Genomic DNA, 25,828 nt, shown 5'->3' with positions numbered 1-25,828 from the left:
TCTCATTTGTGGCCACAGAAACCCCTATTTAATCGCCTTACAATTGCATTCCCTCTAACGTTGCATTCCCACACTGTTGTGTTGTGCTGCTTCGGATAACACAGGCTGCTACTTGACGCAGTCTTAACTAAAGGATGCTCCAGACTCTGAAATGAGTTCAACGTGTTTATTGAACTATTAACACAGTTCTCAAATGAGTTCGACTCTGCTAATCTAACTGTAGTAACTCAGTCTAACTGTGCCAGCTTGCTCTAAGCCACGTGCTGGGGTGTGATGCTGCTGATCAACCCTGTCTAACTCTCTAGATGTCTGTCTGTGGAAAGAGGCAGGGTGTGAGTGCCTCATCCCTTTTATAGTGTTTATGTCATGCCCCCTTGTGGTGATGCCACCTCTGAGTGTCCTGACTGCCCATTGGTTGTGTCCTATTCTGAGTGTTCATTGGTTGCCGGTGCAACAAATTTGTTGTTGCTGCTTTTCCCTGAGAGGCCATTCCTCCCAGTAGTATCCAGAGTGATATATCTGTTTTGGAGGACAATGGGCACAGAAGATTCCTGCACTTCCAGCTTTGTCCTCTTGCTCTGCCTGGTGGTCACCCATTCCTTTCCTGCCTGTGGAGTCTTACTCTGCAGTGTGACCGCCTCTCTATATGTGCTGTCCACGATTCCCTCCACCTCGCAGACGCTCCACAGTATTTCCAGCCGCCACTCCTGCTCTGAAAACTGGGCCCCCAGGAGCTACAGCTGGAGACACAATGATCCAAGCCAGGAATCGAACCTGGGACCCTGGCGCTGTGAAGCAACCGTGCTAACCATTGTGCTACATGAAAATGCCCGTGGTATGCCTTTACGTCCAGCAAAGCTGAGAGAGATGTTCCCTCTCGAGCTTCCGATAACCTATTGCTATGAATTCAGCGAAGAACACAATCCCAAAAACCTTACAGGTGCTAAGCAACAACTTTTCACTTTTTCAAACTTGTTTACTTTTCCCGCGTAAACCCCCTCGAAACAAAACACAGGCACAGTTTGAACTGAAGTTCCCACACCTACAAACACCTTTGTCGAACATGAATCGAACGAGAGTGTTAATCTTCTCACACTGAATGATTCAATGAAACACCGTGGGCGGGATTCTCCGCAATCGGCGCGATGTCCGCCGACCGGTGCCAAAAACGGCGCGAATCAGTCCGGCATCGCGCCGCCCCAAAGGTGCGGAAGTCTCTGCATCTTGAGCGGCCGAGCCCTCACCTTGAGGGGCTAGGCCCGCCCCGGACTGATTTCCCGCCCCGCCAGCTGGCGGGAAAGGCCTTTGGTGCCCCACCAGGTGGCGCGAAACTGACTTTGCCGGGCGGCGCACGCGCGGGAGCGTCAGCGGCCGCTCACGGCATCCCCGAGCATGCGTAGTGGAGGGGGTCTCTTCCGCCTCTGCCATGGTGGAGACCATGGCGAAGGCGGAAGGAAAAGAGTGCCCCCACGGCACAGGCCCGCCCGCGGATCGGTGGGCCCCGATCGCGGGCCAGGCCACCGTGGGGGCACCCCCCGAGGCCAGATCGCCCAGCACCCCCCCCCAGGACCCCGGAGCCCCGCCCGCGCCGCCGTGTCCCGCTGTCCCAAAGGTGGTTCAATCCACGCCGGCTGGCGTGGGTTGACAGCGGCGGGACTTCGGCCCATCGCGGGCCGGAGAATCACTGGGGGGCCCGCCAACCGGCACGGCGCAATTCCCGCCCCGCTGAATATCCGGTGCTGGAGAATTCGGCAATCGGCAGGGGCGGGATTCACACCAGCCCCCGGTGATTCTCCGACCCGGCGGGGGGTCGGAGAATCCCGCCTCGTATTTCTGATATTTAACAAAATAAGATGTAAATCCCTTAAAACTAACTCAGTTTTCCCCTTTCATACAAAACCACACACTGGAGTCATAGAATCATAGAATTTACAGTGCAGAAGGAGGCCATTCGGCCCATTGAGACTGCACCTGCTCTTGGAAAGAGCACCCTACCCAAGGTCAACACTTCCACCCTATCCCCGTAACCCAGTAACCCCACCCAGCACTAAGGACAATTTTGGACACTAAGGGCAATTTATCATGGCCAATCCACCTAACCTGCACATCTTTGGACTGTGGGAGGAAACCGGAGCACCCGGAGGAAACCCACGCAGACACGGGGAGAACGTGTAGACTCCGCACAGACAGTGACCCAGCGGGGAATCGAACCTGGGATCCATAGCTGTGAAGCAATTGTGCGAACCACTGTGATACCGTGCTGCCCGAAGTATTCCCTTGTACACAGAAACACACACTGGAATATTCCCTTTTACACAGAAACACACACTGGAATATTCCCTTGTACACAGAAACACACACTGGAATATTCCCTTGTGCACAGAAACACAGACTGGAATATTCCCTTGTACACAGAAACACACACTGGAATATTTCCTTGTACACACAAACACACACACTGGAATATACTCTTGTGCACAGAAACACAGACTGGAATGTTCCGTTGTACGCAGAAACACACATTGGAATATTCTCTTGTACACAGAAACACAGACTGGAATATTCCCTTGTCCACAGAAACACACACTGGAATATTCCCTTGTACACAGAAACACACACTGGAGTATCCCCTTGTACACAGAAACACACACTGGAATATTCCCTTGTACACAGAAACACACACTGGCATATTTCCTTGTACACAGATACACACACTGGAATATTCCCTTGTACACAGAAACACAGACTGGAATATTCCTTGGTACACAGAAACACACACTGGAATATTTCCTTGTACACAGAAACACACACTGGAATATTCCCTTGTGCACAGAAACACACACACTGGAGTATTCCCTTGTGCACAGAAACACACACACTGGAATATTTCCTTGTACACAGAAACACACACACTTGAATATTCCCTTGTACACAGAAACACACACTGAAGTATTCCCTTGTACGCAGAAACACACACACTGGAATATTCCCTTGTCCACAGAAACACACACTGGAATATTCCCTTGTACACAGAAACTCACACTGGAATATTCCCTTCTACACAGAAACACACACTGGAATATTCCCTTGTACACAGAAACACACACACTGGAATATTCCCTTGTCCACAGAAACACACACTGGAATATTCCCTTGTACACAGAAACTCACACTGGAATATTCCCTTCTACACAGAAACACACACTGGAATATTCCCTTGTACACAGAAACACACACACTGGAATATTCCCTTGTGCACAGAAACACACACACTGGAATATTCCCTTGTACACAGAAACACTCACTGGAATATTCCCTTGTACTCAGAAACACACGCTGGAATATTCCCTTGTACACAGAAACACACACTGGAATATTCCCATGTACACAGAAACACACACTGGAATATTCCCTTGTACACAGAACAACACACACTGGAATATTCCCTTGTACACAGAAACACTCACTGGAATATTCCCTTGTACTCAGAAACACACACTGGAATATTCCCTTGTACACAGAAACACACACACTGGAATATTCCCTTGTACACAGAAACACACACACTGGAATATTCCCTTGTACACAGAAACACTCACTGGAATATTCCCTTGTACTCAGAAACACACACTGGAATATTCCCTTGTACACAGAAACACACACTGGAATATTCCCATGTACACAGAAACACACACTGGAATATTCTCTTGTACACAGAAACACACACACTGGAATATTCCCTTGTACACAGAAACACTCACTGGAATATTCCCTTGTACGCAGAAACACACACTGGAATATTCCCTTGTCCACAGAAACACTCACTGGAATATTCCCTTGTACACAGAAACACACACTGGAATATTCCCTTGTACACAGAAACACACACACTGGAATATTCCCTTGTACACAGAAACACTCACTGGAATATTCCCTTGTACACAGAAACACACACTGGAGTATTCCCTTGTACACAGAAACACACACTGGAATATTCCCTTGTACACAGAAACACACACACTGGAATATTCCCTTGTACACAGAAACACACACACTGGAATATTCACTTGTACACAGAAACACTCACTGGAATATTTCCTTGTACACAGAAACACACACTGGAATATTTCCTTGTACACAGAAACACACACTGGAATATTCCCTTGTGCACAGAAACACAGACTGGAATATTCCTTGTACACAGAAACACACACTGGAATATTTCCTTGTACACAGAAACACACACTAGAATATTCCCTTGTACACAGAAACACACACACTGGAGTATTCCCTTGTACACAGAAACACACACACTGGAAAATTTCCTTGTACACAGAAGCACACTGGAATATTCCCTTGTACACAGAAACACACACTGGAATATTCCCTTGTACACAGAAACACACACTGAAATATTCCCTTGTACACAGAAACACACACTGGAATATTCCCTTGATCACTGAAAGACACACACTGGAATATTCTCTGGTACACAGAAACACAGACTGGAATGTTCCCTTGTACACAGAAACACACACTGGAATATTCCCTTGTACACAGAAACACACACTGGAGTATTCCCTTGTACACAGAAACACACACTCTGGAATATTCCCTTGTACACAGAAACACACACTGAAGTATTCCCTTGTACAGAGAAACACACACACTGGAATATTCCCTTGTCCACAGAAACACACACTGGAATATTCCCTTGTACACAGTAACACACACTGGAATATTCCCTTGTACACAGAAACACACGCTGGAATATTCCCTTGTACACAGAAACACACACTGGAATATTCCCTTGTACAGAGAAACACACACACTGGAATATTCCCTTGTACACAGAAACACACGCACTGGAATATTCCCTTGTACACAGAAACACTCACAGGAATATTCCCTTGTACTCAGAAACACACACTGGAATATTCCCTTGTACACAGAAACACACACTGGAATATTCCCATGTACACAGAAACACACACTGGAATATTCCCTTGTACACAGAAACACACACTGGAATATTCCCTTGTACGCAGAAACACACACTGGAATATTCCCTTGTACACAGAAACACACACTGGAGTATTCCCTTGTACACAGAAACACACACTGGAATGTTCCCTCGTACACAGAAGCACACACACTGGAATATTCCCTTGTACACAGAAACACACACACTGGAATATTCCCTTGTACACAGAAACACTCACTGGAATATTCCCTTGTACACAGAAACACACACTGGAATATTTCCTTGTACACAGAAACACACACTGGAATATTCCCTTGTGCACAGAAACACAGACTGGAATATTCTCTTGTACACAGAAACACAGACTGGAATATTCCCTTGTACACGGAAACACACACTGCCATATTCCCTTGTACACAGAAACACACACTGGAGTATTCCCTTGTACACAGAAACACACACTGGAATATTCCCTTGTACACAGAAACACACATACTGGAATATTTCCTTGTACACAGAAACACACACTGGAACATTTCCTTGTACACAGAAACACACACTGGAATATTCCCTTGTACACAGAAACACACACTGAAATATTCCCTTGTACACAGAAACACACACTGGAATATTCCCTTTTACACAGAAACACACACTGGAATATTCCCTTGTACACACAAACACACACACTGGAATATACTCTTGTGCACAGCAACACAGACTGGAATGTTCCGTTGTACGCAGAAACACACATTGGAATATTCTCTTGTACACAGAAACACAGACTGGAATATTCCCTTGTACACAGAAACACACACTGGAATATTCCCTTGTACACAGAAACACACACTGGAGTATCCCCTTGCACACTGAAACACACACTGGAATATTCCCTTGTACACAGAGACACACACTGGCATATTTCCTTGTACACAGAAACACACACTGGAATATTCCCTTGTACACAGAAACACAGACTGGAATATTCCTTGGTACACAGAAACACACACTGGAATATTTCCTTGTACACAGAAACACACACTGGAATATTCCCTTGTACACAGAAACACACACACTGGAATATTCCCTTGTACACAGAAACACACACACTGGAATATTCCCTTGTACACAGAAACACTCACTGGAATATTCCCTTGTACTCAGAAACACACACTCTAATATTCCCTTGTACACAGAAACACACACTGGAATATTCCCATGTACACAGACACACACACTGGAATATTCCCTTGTACACAGAAACACACACACTGGAATATTCCCTTGTACACAGAAACGCACACACTGGAATATTCCCTTGTACACAGAAACACTCACTGGAATATTCCCTTGTACTCAGAAACACACACTGGAATATTCCCTTGTACACAGAAACACACACTGGAATATTCCCATGTACACAGAAACACACACTGGAATATTCCCTTGTACACAGAAACACACACTGGAATATTCCCTTGCACACAGAAACACACACTGGAATATTCCCTTGTACACAGAAACACACACTGGAATATTCCCTTGTACACAGAAACACACACTGGAGTATTCCCTTGTACACAGAAACACTCACTGGAATATTCCCTTGTACACAGAAACACACACACTGGAATATTCCCTTGTACACAGAAACTCTCACTGGAATATTCCCTTGTACGCAGAAACACACACTGGAATATTCCCTTGTCCACAGAAACACTCACTGGAATATTCCCTTGTACACAGAAACACACACTGGAATATTCCCTTGTACACAGAAACACACACACTGGAATATTCCCTTGTACACAGAAACACTCACTGGAATATTCCCTTGTACACAGAAACACACACTGGAGTATTCCCTTGTACACAGAAACACACACTGGAATATTCCCTTGTACACAGAAACACACACACTGGAATATTCCCTTGTACACAGAAACACACACACTGGAATATTCACTTGTACACAGAAACACTCACTGGAATATTTCCTTGTACACAGAAACACACACTGGAATATTTCCTTGTACACAGAAACACACACTGGAATATTCCCTTGTGCACAGAAACACAGACTGGAATATTCCCTTGTACACAGAAACACACACTGGAATATTTCCTTGTACACAGAAACACACACTAGAATATTCCCTTGTACACAGAAACACACACACTGGAGTATTCCCTTGTACACAGAAACACACACACTGGAAAATTTCCTTGTACACAGAAACACACTGGAATATTTCCTTGTACACAGAAACACACACTGGAATATTCCCTTGTACACAGAAACACACACTGAAATATTCCCTTGTACACAGAAACACACTCTGGAATATTCCCTTGATCACTGAAAGACACACACTGGAATATTCTCTTGTACACAGAAACACAGACTGGAATGTTCCCTTGTACACAGAAACACACATTGGAATATTCTCTGGTACACAGAAACACAGACTGGAATATTCCCTTGTACACAGAAACACACACTGGAATATTCCCTTGTACACAGAAACACACACTGGAGTATTCCCTTGTACACAGAAACACACACACTGGAATATTTCCTTGTACACAGAAACACACACACTGGAATATTCCCTTGTACACAGAAACACACACTGAAGTATTCCCTTGTACAGAGAAACACACACACTGGAATTTTCCCTTGTCCACAGAAACACACACTGGAATATTCCCTTGTACACAGAAACACACACTGGAATATTCCCTTGTACACAGAAACACACACTGGAATATTCCCTTGTACACAGAAACACACACTGGAATATTCCCTTGTTCAGAGAAACACACACACTGGAATATTCCCTTGTACACAGAAACACACGCACTGGAATATTCCCTTGTACACAGAAACACTCACAGGAATATTCCCTTGTACTCAGAAACACACACTGGAATATTCCGTTGTACACAGAAACACACACTGGAATATTCCCATGTACACAGAAACACACACTGGAATATTCCCTTGTACACAGAAACACACACTGGAATATTCCCTTGTACGCAGAAGCACACACTGGAATATTCCCTTGTACACAGAAACACACACTGGAGTATTCCCTTGTACACAGAAACACACACTGGAATATTCCCTCGTACAGAGAAGCACACACACTGGAATATTCCCTTGTACACAGAAACACACACACTAGAATATTCCCTTGTACACAGAAACACTCACTGGAATATTCCCTTGTACACAGAAACACACACTGGAATATTTCCTTGTACACAGAAACACACACTGGAATATTCCCTTGTGCACAGAAACACAGACTGGAATATTCCCTTGTACACAGAAACACACACTGGAATATTCTCTTGTACACAGAAACACACACTGCAATATTCCCTTGTACACAGAAACACACACTGGAATATTCCCTTGTACACAGAAACACACACACTGGAATATTCTCTTGTACACAGAAACACAGGCTGGAATATTCCCTTGTACACAGAAACACACACTGGAATATTCCCTTGTACACAGAAACACACACTGGAATATTCCCTTGTACACAGAAGCACACAATAGAATATTCCCTTGTACACAGAAACACACACTGGAATATTCCTTTGTACACAGAAACACACACACTGGAATATTCCCTTGTACACAGAAACACACACACTGGAATATTCCCTTGTACACAGCAACACTCACTGGAATATTCCCTTGTACTCAGAAACACACACTGGAATATTCCCTTGTACACCGAAACACACACTGGAATATTCCCTTGTACACAGAAACACACACTGGAATATTCCCTTGTACACAGAAACACACATTGGAATATTCCCTTGTACACAGAAACACACACTGGAATATTCCCTTGTACACAGAAACACACACTGGTATATTCCCTTGTACACATAAACACACACTGACATATTCCCTTGTACACAGAAACACAAACTGGAATATTCCCTTGTACACAGAAACACACACTGGAATATTTCCTTTTACACAGAAACACACACACTGGAATATTCTCTTGTACACGGAAACACAGACTGGAATGTTCCCTTGTACACAGAAACACACACTGGAATATTCTCTTCTACACAGAAACACACACTGGAATATTACCTTGTCCACAGAAACACACACTGGTATATTCCCTTGTACACAGAAACACACACACTGGAATATTGCCTTGTACACAGAAACACACACTGGAGTGTTCCCTTGTACACAGAAACACACACTGGAATATTCCCTTGTACACAGAAACACACACTGAAATATTCCCTTGTACACAGAAACACACACTGGAATATTCCCTTGTACACAGAAACACACACTGGAATATTCCCTTGTACACAGAACAACACACACTGGAATATTCCCTTGTACACAGAAACACACACACTGGAATATTCTCTTGTACACAGAAACACAGACTGGAATGTTCCCTTGTACACAGAAACACACACTGGAATATTCTCTTGTACACAGAAACACAGACTGGAATATTCCCTTGTACACGGAAACACACACTGGAATATTCCCTTGTACACAGAAACACACACTGGAGTCTTCCCTTGTACACAGAAACACACACTGGAGTATTCCCTTGTACACAGAAACACTTACTGGAATATTCCCTTGTACACAGAAACACTCACTGGAATATTCCCTTGTACACAGAAACACACACTGGAATATTCCCTTGTCCACAGAAACACTCACTGGAATATTCCCTTGTACACAGAAACACACACTGGAATACTCCCTTGTACACAGAAACACACACACTGGAATATTCCCTTGTACACAGAAACACACACTGGAATATTCCCTTGTACACAGAAACACACACTGGAATATTTCCTTGTACACAGAAACACACACTGGAATATTCCCTTGTGCACAGAAACACAGACTGGAATATTCCCTTGTACACAGAAACACACACTGGAATATTTCCTTGTACACAGAAACACACACTAGAATATTCCCTTGTACACAGAAACACACACTGGAATATTCCCTTGTACACAGAAACACTCACACTGTAGTATTCCCTTGTACACAGAAACACACACACTGGAATATTTCCTTGTACACTGGAATATTCCCTTAAACACAGAAACACACACAGGAATATTCCCTTGTACACAGAAACACACACACTGGAATATTCCCTTGTACACAGAAACACACACTGGAATATTCCCTTGTCCACTGAAACGCACACTGGAATATTCCCTTGTACACAGAAACACACACTGGAATATTCCCTTGTACACAGAACAACACACACTGGAATATTCCCTTGTACACAGAAACACACACACTGGAATATTCTCTTGTACACAGAAACACAGACTGGAATGTTCCCTTGTACACAGAAACACACACTGGAATATTCTCTTGTACACAGAAACACAGACTGGAATATTCCCTTGTACACGGAAACACACACTGGAATATTCCCTTGTACACAGAAACACACACTGGAGTCTTCCCTTGTACACAGAAACACACACTGGAGTATTCCCTTGTACACAGAAACACACACTGGAATATTCCCTTGTACACAGAAACACTCACTGGAATATTCCCTTGTACACAGAAACACACACTGGAATATTCCCTTGTCCACAGAAACACTCACTGGAATATTCCCTTGTACACAGAAACACACACTGGAATATTCCCTTGTACACAGAAACACACACACTGGAATATTCCCTTGTACACAGAAACACACACAGGAATATTCCCTTGTACACAGAAACACACACACTGGAATATTCCCTTGTACACAGAAACACACACTGGAATATTCCCTTGTACACAGAAACACACACAGGAATATTCCCTTGTACACAGAAACACACACTGGAATATTCCCTTGTCCACAGAAACACTCACTGGAATATTCCCTTGTACACAGAAACACACACTGGAATATTCCCTTGTACACAGAAACACACACACTGGAATATTCCCTTGTACACAGAAACACACACTGGAATATTCCCTTGTACACAGAAACACACACTGGAATATTCCCTTGTCCACAGAAACACTCACTGGAATATTCCCTTGTACACAGAAACACACACTGGAATATTCCCTTGTACACAGAAACACACACACTGGAATATTCCCTTGTACACAGAAACACACACTGGAATATTCCCTTGTCCACTGAAACGCTCACTGGAATATTCCCTTGTACACAGAAACACACACTGGAATATTCCCTTGTCCACTGAAACGCTCACTGGAATATTCCCTTGTACACAGAAACACACACTGGAATATTCCCTTGTCCACTGAAACGCATGCTGGATTATTCCCCTGTCACAGACCCAGAGACTGTAATAATTACCGGCCCTTTTAATTCCCCTGGACGTTGTTTTAAATGTAAGATATCCGTCAGAGAAGATGCTGGAGGAGAAATCCCAGCAAGACTATGTTTAAAGGTAACTCACCAATATTCCATCTTCAATTATTGATTTCCTGCACTCTCATTCTGTTGACAGAAGTGTTGCAACCTCCGATAATCCTTCAAGATCCCAACCCTGCCACCTTGTTTGTAAACCTGAATTGCATTGTGAAAAACGGGAAAGCTTCCTCAATCCTGTGGCTGACTAAGGGAGAAGCACTGGGAAACCAATCAATGTACCATCTGTCACAGGACAACCGAACATTGCGAATTGACACTGAGAGCCACGAAGCCTGTCAGCAGTACACGTGTGTGATCCGGAACAACGTCAGTGAGAACAGAAATTCCCGTTTACTCATCTTAGAAGGTAGGTTTCCTCATCGTCCAAATCTCGTGCGCAGTCGGACTTCCTGACTGGCTGGCCGGCCAAGGATTTCAATCGGAGATTAACAGAGGTTTCAATTTGTAATACAAATTTGTTTGAAGCAGCGTGATCGGCAGAATATCTGAATTAGAGATCACGGGCGGGGCCCCCCAATCCGGTGACACTGGAATGGCGAAGTACGATTGGGCGGAGAATTGTGCGTCAGTCAGAGGAAAATCAATGCCAACGCTAGCCGCCCAATGGAATGCCACGCTCTGGCGCCTCCACGGTGGCTTAATGCATTCTACGCCGCACAGTACAGTGAACGCCTTTGGCATTGTACACTGACGGCCCCGTGCCGGTATTCTCCAGAGCTCCCGACGCTCCGCCTTCGCGCAGGAGCAATTACCCGTGGCGAGGTTCACTTATGGTATTTAAAAGCAGGAACACCGGTGCCGTGGCTGCCGAGGGAGGGAGAGGAGGTCGGACATGTTGCCAATAGCGCAGTCGGCGGCCGCCGGTCCAGCTCCCTGGCAGGGCTGGTTGAGGGTGGTGGCGTCTGCCAGGCCCGGAGGGAGTAACGGGAGTTGACCAAGGGATGGGCATGGGCCTTGCGATAGGGGGACGTCCCCCTCCCCACCCCCCCGGGAGCCGGGACCGGGGCATCCAGGCATGGCCCGCCATCGCCCTGGCCTGGATGGCAGCCATCTTGCTGCGCACCCCACTTACCGCCTACCATGGCCTGTTGTTAAGCAGAACGATACCGGCCATATGGGTGCCCCCCCTAACCACCACCACCCCCCGCCACCCACCCATAACCAGGTGCCATCCTGTAGATGAGGCATCATGCGGCCCGCCCAAGGGGGACTCCCACAGCAGCTGCTACAGGAGGGCACCGGGCGGGGGCTGCAGAGCGTACTGCTGACATGGGTAGTGCATCCACCGGTACCCCTGCCGGCAGGGAAAGTACCGGGGCAAAGGGGGGCTTGGTGCCGGGCACTGATCTGGCCTGGTGTGTGGTGCAGTGGGCAGAGTGCGGTGGTGGGCGTGGGGATGGGAGGGGAGAGAGAGGAGGGGACATACGGGGGGCAGGGCCTGCAGTGCAGGCCGGGGCCACCATGTAGCCTGTTGGACCTGGTTGGACATGGGGGTACGTACCAGGCTAACATGTTTGCCTTCCCCCCCCCCTGCAGACAATGTATTTGGGAATACAACCTGGAATGGTTGGCACCTGCTTTGCTACCACAGCCCCTGGGGGAGGCTGAGGCTGCACGAGCTGGAGCTGCCCCAGAGGATCAGAGTCAGCAGTGAGGACGGACAGCCAGCCACCCAACAGGCCGAGGGGGAGGTGGCGCCGCATTAGGCCTTGTATGTACCAGCAGCGCCCGTCATTTGAGGACCCGACGGACTGAGTGCGTCATCGAAGACTCCGGCTGAGCGGGGGGGGGGGTGCGGCGTATGGCATATCTGCTGGATCGTTGGGCACCTGGAATCGCGGGGGTATGGGGGAGAACACCCGCTCCCGGTGGCCGTCAAGGTGACATTGCCCTGAACCTCTTCGCCACCCAGCGGGGACCTGCCTGGGTCTCGAAGACCTCAGTGCAAAGATGCATCTGCGTCGTAACGGAGGCCCTTTCTGCCCATTCTGCACAATATATCAGCTTCAATGTGGACTGGGTCCCCAGGCTGCCCGACAGCGGGATTCACTGCCATCGTCGGGTTGGCCCAGGGTCAGAGGGTAATTGATGGGACGCATCTCTCGTGGGTGGCAGGGGTCATCCACTGAAGTCATGGCTGGTGACGCCTCTCCAGAGACCACAGCCCAACACGGAAACCAAGATGTGGTTCCGTCTGGAACGCTCCTGGAGGGGCCTCTCCGGGAGGTGCTCTCCAGTGTAGCGCTAGGAGACTCTCCCACGTTGGGCCTGCTGCGTCCTCCACAACATCCTGCGGCCGAGGGCGATGTGCTGGAGGAGGGGGATGGCTGCCAGTCTCCATCCGATCAGGATGATGTGGAGGAGGACCTGGATGGACAGGATATGGGGCCCGGGCCGTCACAGGAGGTTGCACAAGGTGTGCGCCCGGGGCCGACACGCACGGGACGCTCTAATCGCCTCCAGGTTCACCGACTAAGGAACCTGGCCAATGGTGGCACGAACACCCCATCCCACGCCACCCATATCCACCCTCCGCCGACCGCAAACCATCCCCCCCACCCGCCCACCCCCCTCTTCCACCTTTGGAAACCTCAATTGGTCCAGGAAACGGCCCATCCCTCCCTCCTCCCGTGGGGGCTCGGATCGGTACAATTCCTCGTAGAAGTCCCTGAAGACCCCATTGATGCCAACCCCACTCCGCACCACGCTCCCTCCCCTGTCCTTAACTCCCCCGATCTCCCTAGCTGCGTCCCGCTTCCGAAGCTGATGCGCCAGCATCCGGCTTGCCTTTTCCCCATACTCGTAGACCACCCCCTGGGCCTTCCTTCACGGCACCTCCGGCTTCCCGGTGGTCACCAGGTCGAATTCGGCCTGGAGGCTGCGCCTCTTCCTCAACAATCCTTCCTCAGGCACCTCCGCATACCTCCTGTCTACCCTCACCATCTCCCCCACCAGCCTTTCTCTCTCCCTCCACTCCTTGTGGGCCCTAATGGAGATCAGCTGTCCCGAGCAAAGGTTTCTTTACATGCACAAATGACTGCAGACGAGGTGAGGTTGTGCAACCGTATCACCTCCGGGTAATTTGAAAAGTAGTCCACGATCAGGACATAGTCTCTACCCAGCGCGTGGAACAAGTCGATGCCCACCTTGGTCCATGGTGACGTGACCAACTCATGAAGCTGCAGGGTCTCACGAGGTTGGGCCGGCTGGAAGCGCTGACAAGTGGGGCAGTTGAGCACTGTGTTGGTGATGTCCTCATTAATGCCGGGCCAGTACACTGCCTCTCGGGCCCGTTGGCGGCACTTTTCCACACCAAGGTGGCCCTCGTGTAGTTGTTCCAGGACAAGCTGGCGCATGCTATGCGGGATGACAATGCGGTCCAGTTTTAGAAGAACCCCGTCTACTACCGCCAGATCATCTCTATAGAATTGAGGGCATTGGCCCTTGAGCCACCCGTCCGTTAGGTGGCGCATGAGACGCTGTAGCAAGGGGTCAGCCGCCGTCTCGCGCCAAATTTGGACGAGGCGTTCATCCGAGGCAGGTAGATTGGAGGCCGCGAATGCCACATGGGCGTCAACCTGGCAGACAAATCCCGCTGGGTCACATGGAGTGTTGACTGCCCTGGAGAGAGCGTCAGCAATGATGAGGTCCTTGCCTGGGGTGTATACCAGCTGGAAGTCATATCGCCGGAGCTTGAGAAGAATACGCTGGAGGCGAGGCGTCATGTCGCTCAAGTCTTTCCGTATTATATTGACCAGCGGGCGATGGTTGGGCTCGACGGTGAATTGAGGAAGTCCGTACACATAATCGTGAAACGTAACCACACCGGTCAGAAGGCCCAGGCACTCCTTTTCTATCTGCTCGTAGCGCTGCTCGTGGGGGCATCGCATGTGACGCATATGCAACGGGGGCCCATGATGAGGCCTCATCACGTTGAAGGAGCACTGCCCCAATGCCGGATTGACTGGCATCGGTCGACATTTGGGTTTCCTTTGCTGGATCAAAGAAAGCTAAGACCGGGGCCGTGGTCAGTTGTGTTTTGAGTTCTCTCCATTCGCGCTCGTGGGCAGGGAGCCATTGGAAGTCTGTCGTCTTCCTGACCAGGTTCCTGAGAGCCGTGGTATGAGAGGCGAGGTTAGGTATGAATTTCCCTAAAATATTGACTATGCCCAGAAATCGGAGGACCGCCTTCTTGTCCTCTGGTGTTTTCATAGCTGTGATAGCAGCCACCTTGTCCGCATCCGGCTGCACACCCAATTGGAAGATGTGGTCCCCGAGGAACTTGAGTTCCGTCTGGCCAAAAGAGCATTTGGCCCTGTTGAGGCGGAGGCCATGCTCATGTATACGTCTGAATACGCGCTGGAGGCGACTAACATGCTCCTGCGGGGTGGTGGACCAAATGATTATGTCATCGACATAGACGCGAACACCTTCAATGCCTTCCATCATTTGTTCCATAATCCTATGGAACACTTCTGATGCAGAGATGATCCCGAACGGCATCCTGTTGTAACAATATCGGCCAAAGGGAGTATTGAATGTACACAGTTTCCTGCTGGATTTGTCGAGCTGGATTTGCCAGAATCCTTTTGCGGCGTCGAGTTTGGTGAAGAGCTTGGTGCGAGCCATCTCACATGTGAGCTCTTTGTGCTTGGGAATTGGATAGTGCTCACTCATATTGCGATTGAGATCCTTGGGATCAATGCAAATTCTCAATTCGCCGGAAGGCTTTTTTGCACATACCATGGAACTGACCCAGTCGGTCGGTTCCGTGACTTTGGAAATCACTCCTTGGTTCTGGAGGTCCTGCAGGTGCTGCTTGAGGCGGTCCTTAAGGGGTGCTGGGACCCTGCGAGGTGCGTGCACCACAGGCGTGGCATTCGGTTTTAATCAAGTCTTGTAGGTGTACGGGAGCGTGCCCATGCCCTCGAAGATGTCGTGGTACTGGTTGACGATGGCGTCGAGCTGCGCCCTGAAGTCGGTGTCCTGAAAGGCAGACGTGTCATCAGGCGAGAGAGAGTGAACTCTCTGAACTAGGTTCAACAGCTTGCATGCCTGCTCGCCAAGCAGGGAGGCTTTCGAGGAGCCCACGACTTCAAAGGGAAGGATGGCTTTGTGTGACCTGTGCGGAGGCACCAGTGTCCAGGCGGAATCGTATTTGGGACCAGTTGACCGTCAGGATGGCACACCACTCATCGTCAGGATCGATGCTATATACCGATAGAGGCTGGATTCTTTGCTTCGGGGACACCCTGTTTTTTGAGACGATACCGACTTGAAAATGTGCCTTCGGGTCCTCGGTGTCAATATCGGGTAGCAGGTCCGCATCGGACTCGGTGACCGTGGGTTGAATGGCCCGGACATTCCTGCGAGGCTGGCTGGAGCGACGAGAGTTGTCAGGCTGAGCTGATCTGCAAAAGCAGCAAAGTGGCCAAGGCATCGTCGGGATTTGGCAGGGCATTGCCGCTTTAAGTGGGCGGAGCCACAGTTGCCGCACGTTGTAGCGTCAGCACGTTCACTGCACCACCGCGCATGCGCAGTGCGGTCGTACGTGGTGCGCGCCTGCGCAGTACGTTCGTTGACATCGCCGTCCCCTCGTTCGGTGCGCACAAGCGCGGAGTCCGCGAAAAGCGCCCAAAATGGCCGCCCTCATCCAGGCTGAGGCCCTGGAGTTGCTCGATTGCTTGGACCCGTTCTGCCTCGTGGGGACCTTGCCGCACCGTTTCAGCCGCTTGGATGTGGGAATACCGACTAGTGGCGTGTTTGTGGAGCACAGAGGTCTCGATGGCGGTCGCTAGGGTGTGCTGCTGTACCTTGAGGAGCTGCTGGCGTAGGGGGTCCGACTGAACACCGAAAACGATCTGGTCGCGGATCATGGAGTCGGAGGTGGGCCCGTAGCTACAGGACTGCGCAAGAATGCGGAGGTGGGTGAGAAAGGACTGGAAAGGTTCATCCTTACCCTGCAAACGCTGTTGGAAAACATAGCACTCTAAACTTTCATTCACCTCTATGTTGCAGTGAGTGTCAAACTTGAGGAGGACCGTCTTGAATTTTGATTTATCTTCACCATCAGCAAAGGTGAGAGAATTGAAAATGTGGATGGCATGTTCCCCGGCCATGGATCGGAAGAGAGCGATCTTCCTGGTTTCTGAGGCAGCTTCCCGGTCTGTGGCTTCCAGGTAGAGCTGGAAGCGTCGTTTGAATATCTTCCAGTTGGCCCCTAGGATACCGGTTCCCTATGTGGACAACATCGCTGCGGCGTGAGCACGCTCACTGCGTGCGAGGCCCATCGTCCCGATGTGGACAACATCGCTGCGGCGTGGGCACGCTCACTGCGTGCTAGGCCCATCGTCCCGATGTGGACAACATCGCTGAGGCGTGGACACGCTCACTGCGCGCTAGGCCCATCGTCCCGATGTGGACATCGCTGAGGCGTGGGCACGCTCACTGCGCGCTAGGCCCATCGTCCCGATGTGGTCATCGCTGAGGCGTGGGCAGACTCACTGCGTGCTAGGCCCATCGTCCCTATGTGGACAACATCGCAGCGGCGTGGGCACGCTCACTGCGCGCTAGGCCCATCGTCCCTATGTGGACAACATCGCTGCGGCGTGGGCACGCTCACTGCACGCTAGGCCCATCGTCCCGATGTGGACAACATCGCTGAGGCGTGGACACGCTCACTGCGTGCTAGGCCCATCGTCCCGATGTGGACATCGCTGAGGCGTGAGCACGCACACTGCGTGCTAGGCCCATCGTCCCGATGTGGACAACATCGCTGAGGCGTGGGCACGCTCACTGCGCGCTAGGCCCATCGTCCCGATGTGGACATCGCTGAGGCGTGAGCACGCTCACTGCGTGCTAGGCCCATCGTCCCGATGTGGACAACATCGCTGAGGCGTGGGCACGCTCACTGCGTGCTAGGCCCATCGTCCCGATGTGGACAACATCGCTGCGGCGTGGGCACGCTCACTGCGTGCTAGGCCCATCGTCCCGATGTGGACAACATCGCTGAGGCGTGGGCAGGCTCACTGCGCGCTAGGCCCATCGTCCCGATGTGGACAACATCGCTGCGGCGTGGGCACGCTCACTGCGCGCTAGGCCCATCGTCCCGATGTGGACAACATCGCTGAGGCGTGGGCACGCTCACTGCGCGCTAGGCCCATCGTCCCGATGTGGACAACATCGCTGCGGCGTGGACACGCTCACAGCGCGCTAGGCCCATCGTCCCTATGTGGACAACATCGCTGAGGCGTGGACACGCTCACTGCGCGCTAGGCCCATCGTCCCTATGTGGAAAACATCGCTGAGGCGTGGGCACGCTCACTGCGTGCTAGGCCCATCGTCCCGATGTGGACAACATCGCTGAGGCGTGAGCACGCTCACTGCACGCTAGGCCCATCGTCCCGATGTGGACAACATCGCTGAGGCGTGGGCACGCTCACTGCGTGCTAGGCCCATCGTCCCGATGTGGACATCGCTGAGGCGTGAGCACGCTCACTGCGTGCTAGGCCCATCGTCCCGATGTGGACAACATCGCTGAGGCGTGGGCACGCTCACTGCGCGCTAGGCCCATCGTCCCGATGTGGACATCGCTGAGGCGTGAGCACGCTCACTGCGTGCTAGGCACATCGTTCCGATGTGGACAACATCGCTGAGGCGTGGGCACGCTCACTGCGTGCTAGGCCCATCGTCCCGATGTGGACAACATCGCTGCGGCGTGGACACGCTCACTGCGTGCTAGGCCCATCGTCCCTATGTGGACAACATCGCTGCGGCGTGGGCACGCTCACTGCGTGCTAGGCCCATCGTCCCGATGTGGACAACATCGCTGCGGCGTGGACACGCTCACTGCGCGCTAGGCCCATCGTCCCGATGTGGACAACATCGCTGCGGCGTGGACACGCTCACTGCGTGCTAGGCCCATCGTCCCGATGTGGACATCGCTGAGGCGTGGGCACGCTCACTGTGTGCTAGGCCCATCGTCCCGATGTGGACAACATCGCTGAGGCGTGGACACGCTCACTGCGCGCTAGGCCCATCGTCCCGATGTGGACAACATCGCTGAGGCGTGAGAACGCTCACTGCGTGCTAGGCCTATCGTCCCGATGTGGACTTCGCTGAGGCGTGGGCACGCTCACTGCGTGCTAGGCCCATCGTCCCGATGTGGACATCGCTGAGGCGTGGGCATGCTCACTGCGCGCTAGGCCCATCGTCCCTATGTGGACATCGCTGAGGCGTGGGCACGCTCACTGCGTGCTAGGCCCATCGTCCCGATGTGGACAACATCGCTGAGGCGTGGACACGCTCACTGCGTGCTAGGCCCATCGTCCCGATGTGGACAACATCGCTGAGGCGTGGGCACGCTCACTGCGCGCTAGGCCCATCGTCCCGATGTGGACAACATCGCTGAGGCGTGGGCACGCTCACTGCGTGCTAGGCCGCGCCCCAGCCGCCTCTGACCACCTCAATCAAACGAGGATTCTCTGATTTAACTCAGCCCCTCATTGCTGAAATCCAGCCGGAATCTTGCAGGGACGTAGTACAAGACACATACCCCAAAAATAAGTCATTATGGGATGTGCCTTAGGATAAAATAAAGGATTAATAAGCAAGTAGAATCAGAGCTAACAAAGATGCAGCTGCTCCCGCGGTCATATCACGTGACACCCCCCCTCTCCCCCCCCTCCCCGGGGGGTGGGGGGGGGGGGGGCGGGGGGGGTGAGAAAGGTTATGTGGGGGTCGGCATCAATGTGGGGTTGTGGTTACACTCAGATCAGCCAAGATCTGATTGAATGGGGAAGCAAGCTTGAGGGGCTGAATGGCCTCTCAATTGCTCCTATTTCCTATGTCTGTAACAAAATAAATGAATGAGAGGCGACAAGGGAGAGGTTGGAGTGGGGAATAAAGTCTGCTGCCTTCACGTTACACTGGGCTGCGAAGTAGATTTCCGTGATTTGTATACGGATAGTTTGATCTCAGTTTCCTGTTTCAGGAATGATGTTGCTCCATGAGTTTACTCTTGTGTCATCGACCATCGCTATAGTTAGCTCAACAACATCCTACGCTGCAGCAATTTTCATTCTCTTTTTCGCCCTGGCGACCTACAGAGGTAAAGGAAAAGATACTCCCTGTGTCATCCCGTTATATCACGAGGTGGTGCACTTTGCAGTATTGAGCAGAACCTTGAGCTGACCCAGACTCTGTGAAATGATCCTCCATTTCTTTGTGTTTCCAGTTCACAAGAGACACGTGCAGCTGACTGCTGCTTTTGTCTTCTCGCAATTGATCGCCTTTATCTCCGTGCTGGTTGCATCCCTGTTGTGTCTACTTGATCCAGGTGAGTGTGCAAGTTGTTTGTGTTTAAATTCATGTATCAGTGACGTTTGTACACCATTCACCGGACAAAACATGGAAAGACTGGAAGAGAGCACAGACCCGGCAACCCACCTTCCTGTTGTCCTCCAGTAACTGTGAGAGGACTGTCAATGTAAATTGTCCCTTAGTGTCCAGGGATGTGCAGGTTAGGTGGATTGGCCGTGATAAATTGTCCCTTAGTGTCCCGGTGTGTACAGGTTAGGTGGATAGGCCGCGATAAATTGTCCCTTAGTGTCCAGGGATGTACAGGTTAGGTGGATAGGCCGTGATAAATTGTCCCTTAGTGTCCAGGGATGTACAGGTTAGGTGGATTGGCCGTGTTAAATTGTCCCTTAGTGTCCAGGGATGTACAGGTTAGGTGGATTGGCCGTGATAAATTGTCCCTTAGTGTCCCGGTGTGTACAGGTTAGGTGGATAGGCCGTGATAAATTGTACCTTAGTGTCCAGGGATGTACAGGTTAGGTGGATTGGCTGTGATAAATTGCCCCTTAGTGTCCAGGGATGTACAGGTTAGGTGGATTGGCCATGATAAATTGTCCCTTAGTGTCCAGGGGTGTACAGGTTAGGTGGATTGGCCGTGATAAATTGCCCCTTAGTGTCCAGAGATGTACAGGTTAGGTGGATTGGCCGTGATAAATTGTCCCTTAGTGTCCAGGGATGTGCAGGTTCGGTGGATTGGCCGTGTTAAATTGTCCCTTAGTGTCCAGGGATGTGCAGGTTAGGTGGATTGGCCGTGTTAAATTGTCCCTTAGTGTCCCGGTGTGTACAGGTTAGGTGGATAGGCCGTGATAAATTGTCCCTTAGTGTCCAGGGATGTACAGGTTAGGTGGATTGGCCGTGATAAATTACCCCTTAGTGTCCAGGGATGTACAGGTTAGGTGGATTGGCCGTGATAAATTGTCCCTTAGTGTCCAGGGATGTACAGGTTAGGTGGATTGACCGTGTTAAATTGTCCCTTAGTGTCCAGGGATGTACAGGTTAGGTGGATAGGCCGTGATAAATTGTCCCTTAGTGTCCAGGGATGTGCAGGTTAGGTGGATTGGCCGTGATAAATTACCCCTTAGTGTCCAGGGATGTGCAGGTTAGGTGGATTGGCCGTGATAAATTGTCCTTTAGTGTCCAGGGATGTACAGGTTAGGTGGATTGGCCGTGATAAACTGTCCCTTAGTGTCCAGGGATGTACAGGTTAGGTGGATTGGCCGTGATAAATTGTCCCTTAGTGTCTAGAGATGTACAGGTTAGGTGGATTGGCCGTGATAAATTGTCCCTTAGTGTCCAGGGGTGTACAGGTTAGGTGGATTGGCCGTGATAAATTGTCCCTTAGTGTCCAGGGATGTACAGGTTAGGTGGATTGGCCGTGATAAATTGTCCCTTAGTGTCCAGGGATGTACAGGTTAGGTGGATTGGCCGTGTTAAATTGTCCCTTAGTGTCCAGGGATGTACAGGTTAGGTGGATTGGCCGTGATAAATTGTCCCTTAGTGTCCAGGGATGTGCAGGTTAGGTGGACTGGCCGTGTTAAATTGTCCCTTAGTGTCCAGGGATGTGCAGGTTAGGTGGATTGGCCGTGTTAAATTGTCCCTTAGTGTCCAGGGATGTGCAGGTTAGGTGGATTGGCCGTGTTAAATTGTCCCTTAGTGTCCAGGGATGTACAGGTTAGGTGGATTGGCCGTGATAAATTGTCCCTTAGTGTCCAGGGATGTACAGGTTAGGTGGACTGGCCGTGTTAAATTGTCCCTTAGTGTCCAGGGATGTACAGGTTAGGTGGATTGGCCGTGATAAATTGTCCCTTAGTGTCCAGGGATGTGCAGGTTAGGTGGACTGGCCGTGATAAATTACCCCTTAGTGTCCAAGGATGTACAGGTTAGGTGGATTGACCGTGATAAATTGTCCCTTAGTGTCCAGGGATGTACAGGTTAGGTGGACTGGCCATGTTAAATTGTCCCTTAGTGTCCAGGGATGTACAGGTTAGGTGGATTGGCCGTGATAAATTGTCCCTTAGTGTCCAGGGATGTGCAGGTTAGGTGGACTGGCCGTGATAAATTACCCCTTAGTGTCCAAGGATGTACAGGTTAGGTGGATTGACCGTGATAAATTACCCCTTAGTGTCCAAGGATGTACAGGTTAGGTGGATTGACCGTGATAAATTGTCCCTTAGTGTCCAGGGATGTACAGGTTAGGTGGACTGGCCATGTTAAATTGTCCCTTAGTGTCCAGGGATGTACAGGTTAGGTGGATTGGCCGTGATAAATTGTCCCTTAGTGTCCAGGGATGTGCAGGTTAGGTGGACTGGCCGTGATAAATTACCCCTTAGTGTCCAAGGATGTACAGGTTAGGTGGATTGACCGTGATAAATTACCCCTTAGTGTCCAAGGATGTACAGGTTAGGTGGATTGACCATGATAAATTGTCCCTTAGTGTCCAGGGATGTGCAGGTTAGGTGGATTTGTCGTGTTAAATTGTCCCTTAGTGACCAGGGATGTGCAGGTTAGGTGGATTGGCCGTGATAAATTGTCCCTTAGTGTCCAGGGATGTACAGGTTAGGTGGATTGGCCGTGATAAATTGTCCCTTAGTGTCCAGGGATGTACAGGTTAGGTGGATTGGCCGTGATAAATTGTCCCTTAGTGTCCAGGGATGTACAGGTTAGGTGGATTGGCCGTGATAAATTGTCCCTTAGTGTCCAGGGATGTGCAGGTTAGGTGGATTGGCCGTGATAAATTGTCCCTTAGTGTCCAAAAGTGTGTAAGACAGGTGGGGTTACGAGGCTCAGGCGGGGTAGGTACGGTGCTCTTTCAGAGGGTCAGTGCAGACCCGATGGGCCGAATGGCCTCCTTCTGCACTGTAAGAATTCTATGGTTTCTATTCTACGGTCTTATTTATTACATTGTTCGGTCTTAATGGCAATTACATTTCCCTCAGTGTACCAGCATAACCAAAAGCTTCCTTCAGCAGAAGCCACGTTCTCCGCATCACACTCTGGTTTAGGAGCAAAGGAACAGGAGTAGGTATCGGCCTTCCGGCCCCATGAGCTTACTCTGAGGAGGTGGTGGCATAGTGGCATTGTCACTGGACTAGTAATCCAGAGGCCCAGCTCTGGGGACCCTGGTTCGCATCCCACCATTGCAGATGGTGGAATTTGAATTTGTTTCAAAGAATGATGACCATGAACCAATTATTGTTAAAACTCATCTGGTTCACTAATGTTCTTTAGGGAAGGAGATCTGCTGTTTTCACTTGGTCTGGCCTACATTTAATAATAATCATCTTTATTATTGTCACAAGGAGGCTTACATTAACACTGCAATGAGGTTACTGTGAAAATCCCCTCGTCGCCACATTCCGGCGCCTGTTCGGGTCACAGAGGGAGAATTCAGAATGTCCAATTCACCCAACAGCACGTCTTTCGGGACTTGTGGGAGGAAACCAGAGCTCCCGGAGGAAACCCACGCAGACACGGGGAGAACGTGCAGACTCCGCACAGACAGTGACCCAAGCCGGGAATCGAACCTGGAACCCTGGCGCTGTGAAGCATCAGTGCTAACCGCTGTGCTACCGTGCCACCCGCCCATCTCGAGACCCACAGCAACCCGGTTGACTCTTAACTGCCCTCACCAAGGGCAATTAAGGATGGGCAATAAATGATGCCCACGTCCTGTAACTGAATTTTAAAAACTAGATCATAGCTGGTTTTCTGCTATCAAGCTGTCTTCCCCACACTATCCCCATATCCCTCGGTATCATGGAATCCCTACAGTGCAGAAGGAGGTCACTCTCACCGCGTACTCTCTCTCGTCGGTCCGTTCAACACTGGCCCACCTTTTACACATAAGTTACCCCGCCCCTAGCGGGGGAGCTCGTATCGCCCGAGGAGCAAGGGGAAAACAATCATCTCCACACCATTTGTCCCGTGCCGGTTAATAGTTATCGAACTCCGCATGGATCCAAATAAGATACCCACCCACCTTTTGTACTTAGCGGTCACAGCACACAGTGCATTTATCAACTAATTGCACATTAATTACTGCGAGAAATATCGTGTAGACCTCAAGAGAAAAAGCAGACAGTGGGAAATGTGCTATGTTTGCAGCTGAATATAAATGTCTGTGTAATGACGCTAACAGAGCAGGTCACCTCTCACCTCGCCAACATGCACTAAAGCCAATGGGCAACTATTACTATTGTAGTGTCAATACCGTTGTTATGTAGTCAGGTGGTTAGAACTGATGCTTCACAGTGCCAGGATCCCAGGTTCGATTCCCGGCTTGGGTCACTGTCTGTGCGGAGTCTGCACGTTCTCCCCGTGTCTGCGTGGGTTTCCTCCGGGCGCTCCGGTTTCCTCCCACACGTCCTGAAAGACGTGATGTTAGGTGAATTGGACATTCTGAATTCTCCCTCTGTGTACCTGAACAGGCGCCGGAATGTGGCGACTCGGGGCTTTTCACAGTAACTTCATTGCAGCGTTAATGTAAGCCTACTTGTGACACTAATAAAGATTATTATCATTAAATGTTGCCAGAAATCGCAAACATGCAATCTGTGGGCGGTGTGAGTTGAGATATAAACGTTGGTCAGGAGTATCAGACAGTATCACCGGATGGTCAACGTCCCTCCACTTTAACAGCAGCTCATCCCAAATGAGTGCGGTTCCAGGCAGTGTCGCCCTGAGGCGTCTCCCTAGATTAGGTGCTCAAGTCCCAGGTTGGGCCTTGAACCCACAAACCTCTGACTCTGAGACAGGTCGAGGCTTCGGGTCAATGATGAGGCCCTGACAAGCAGTCGTTCATTTTCTGTTCCACAGCGTTCCCAATACCGTTTTCATTTCACCCACTCCTCATTCCGCCCTCTTCCAGTTTACCCAATCGTTTACAAAGTTATCGAAGGAATTGGATTTACCTTCATCGCAGCAATGATCGTCTACATGCTCTTCCTTTACCTGCAACCTGAATCTCAACTCAAAAGATCATTTTTGATTAAGAAAGGTACGTTGGAACAGTCAGATTTTG

General features: G+C 50.0%; 1 protein-coding gene across 1 annotated transcript in view; it reads left to right on the top strand.

Annotated features, from left to right (window-relative positions):
* Nucleotides 1–837: 837 nt before the first annotated feature.
* Nucleotides 838–25,828, top strand: part of LOC140389186 (uncharacterized) — a 94,898-nt gene continuing 69,907 nt past the window's right edge. Inside the window, exons 1-5 of the mRNA XM_072473348.1 lie at nucleotides 838–940; nucleotides 11,528–11,797; nucleotides 20,444–20,560; nucleotides 20,687–20,788; nucleotides 25,676–25,804. Of these exons, the coding sequence (XP_072329449.1) occupies nucleotides 838–940; nucleotides 11,528–11,797; nucleotides 20,444–20,560; nucleotides 20,687–20,788; nucleotides 25,676–25,804 (721 nt within the window). The remainder of the gene's footprint in view (nucleotides 941–11,527; nucleotides 11,798–20,443; nucleotides 20,561–20,686; nucleotides 20,789–25,675; nucleotides 25,805–25,828) is intronic.

Source organism: Scyliorhinus torazame, chromosome 14 (genome assembly GCF_047496885.1).
Source record: "Scyliorhinus torazame isolate Kashiwa2021f chromosome 14, sScyTor2.1, whole genome shotgun sequence".
Classification (NCBI taxonomy): Eukaryota; Metazoa; Chordata; class Chondrichthyes; order Carcharhiniformes; family Scyliorhinidae; genus Scyliorhinus; species Scyliorhinus torazame.
This window is presented reverse-complemented; position numbering and strand designations above follow the sequence as displayed.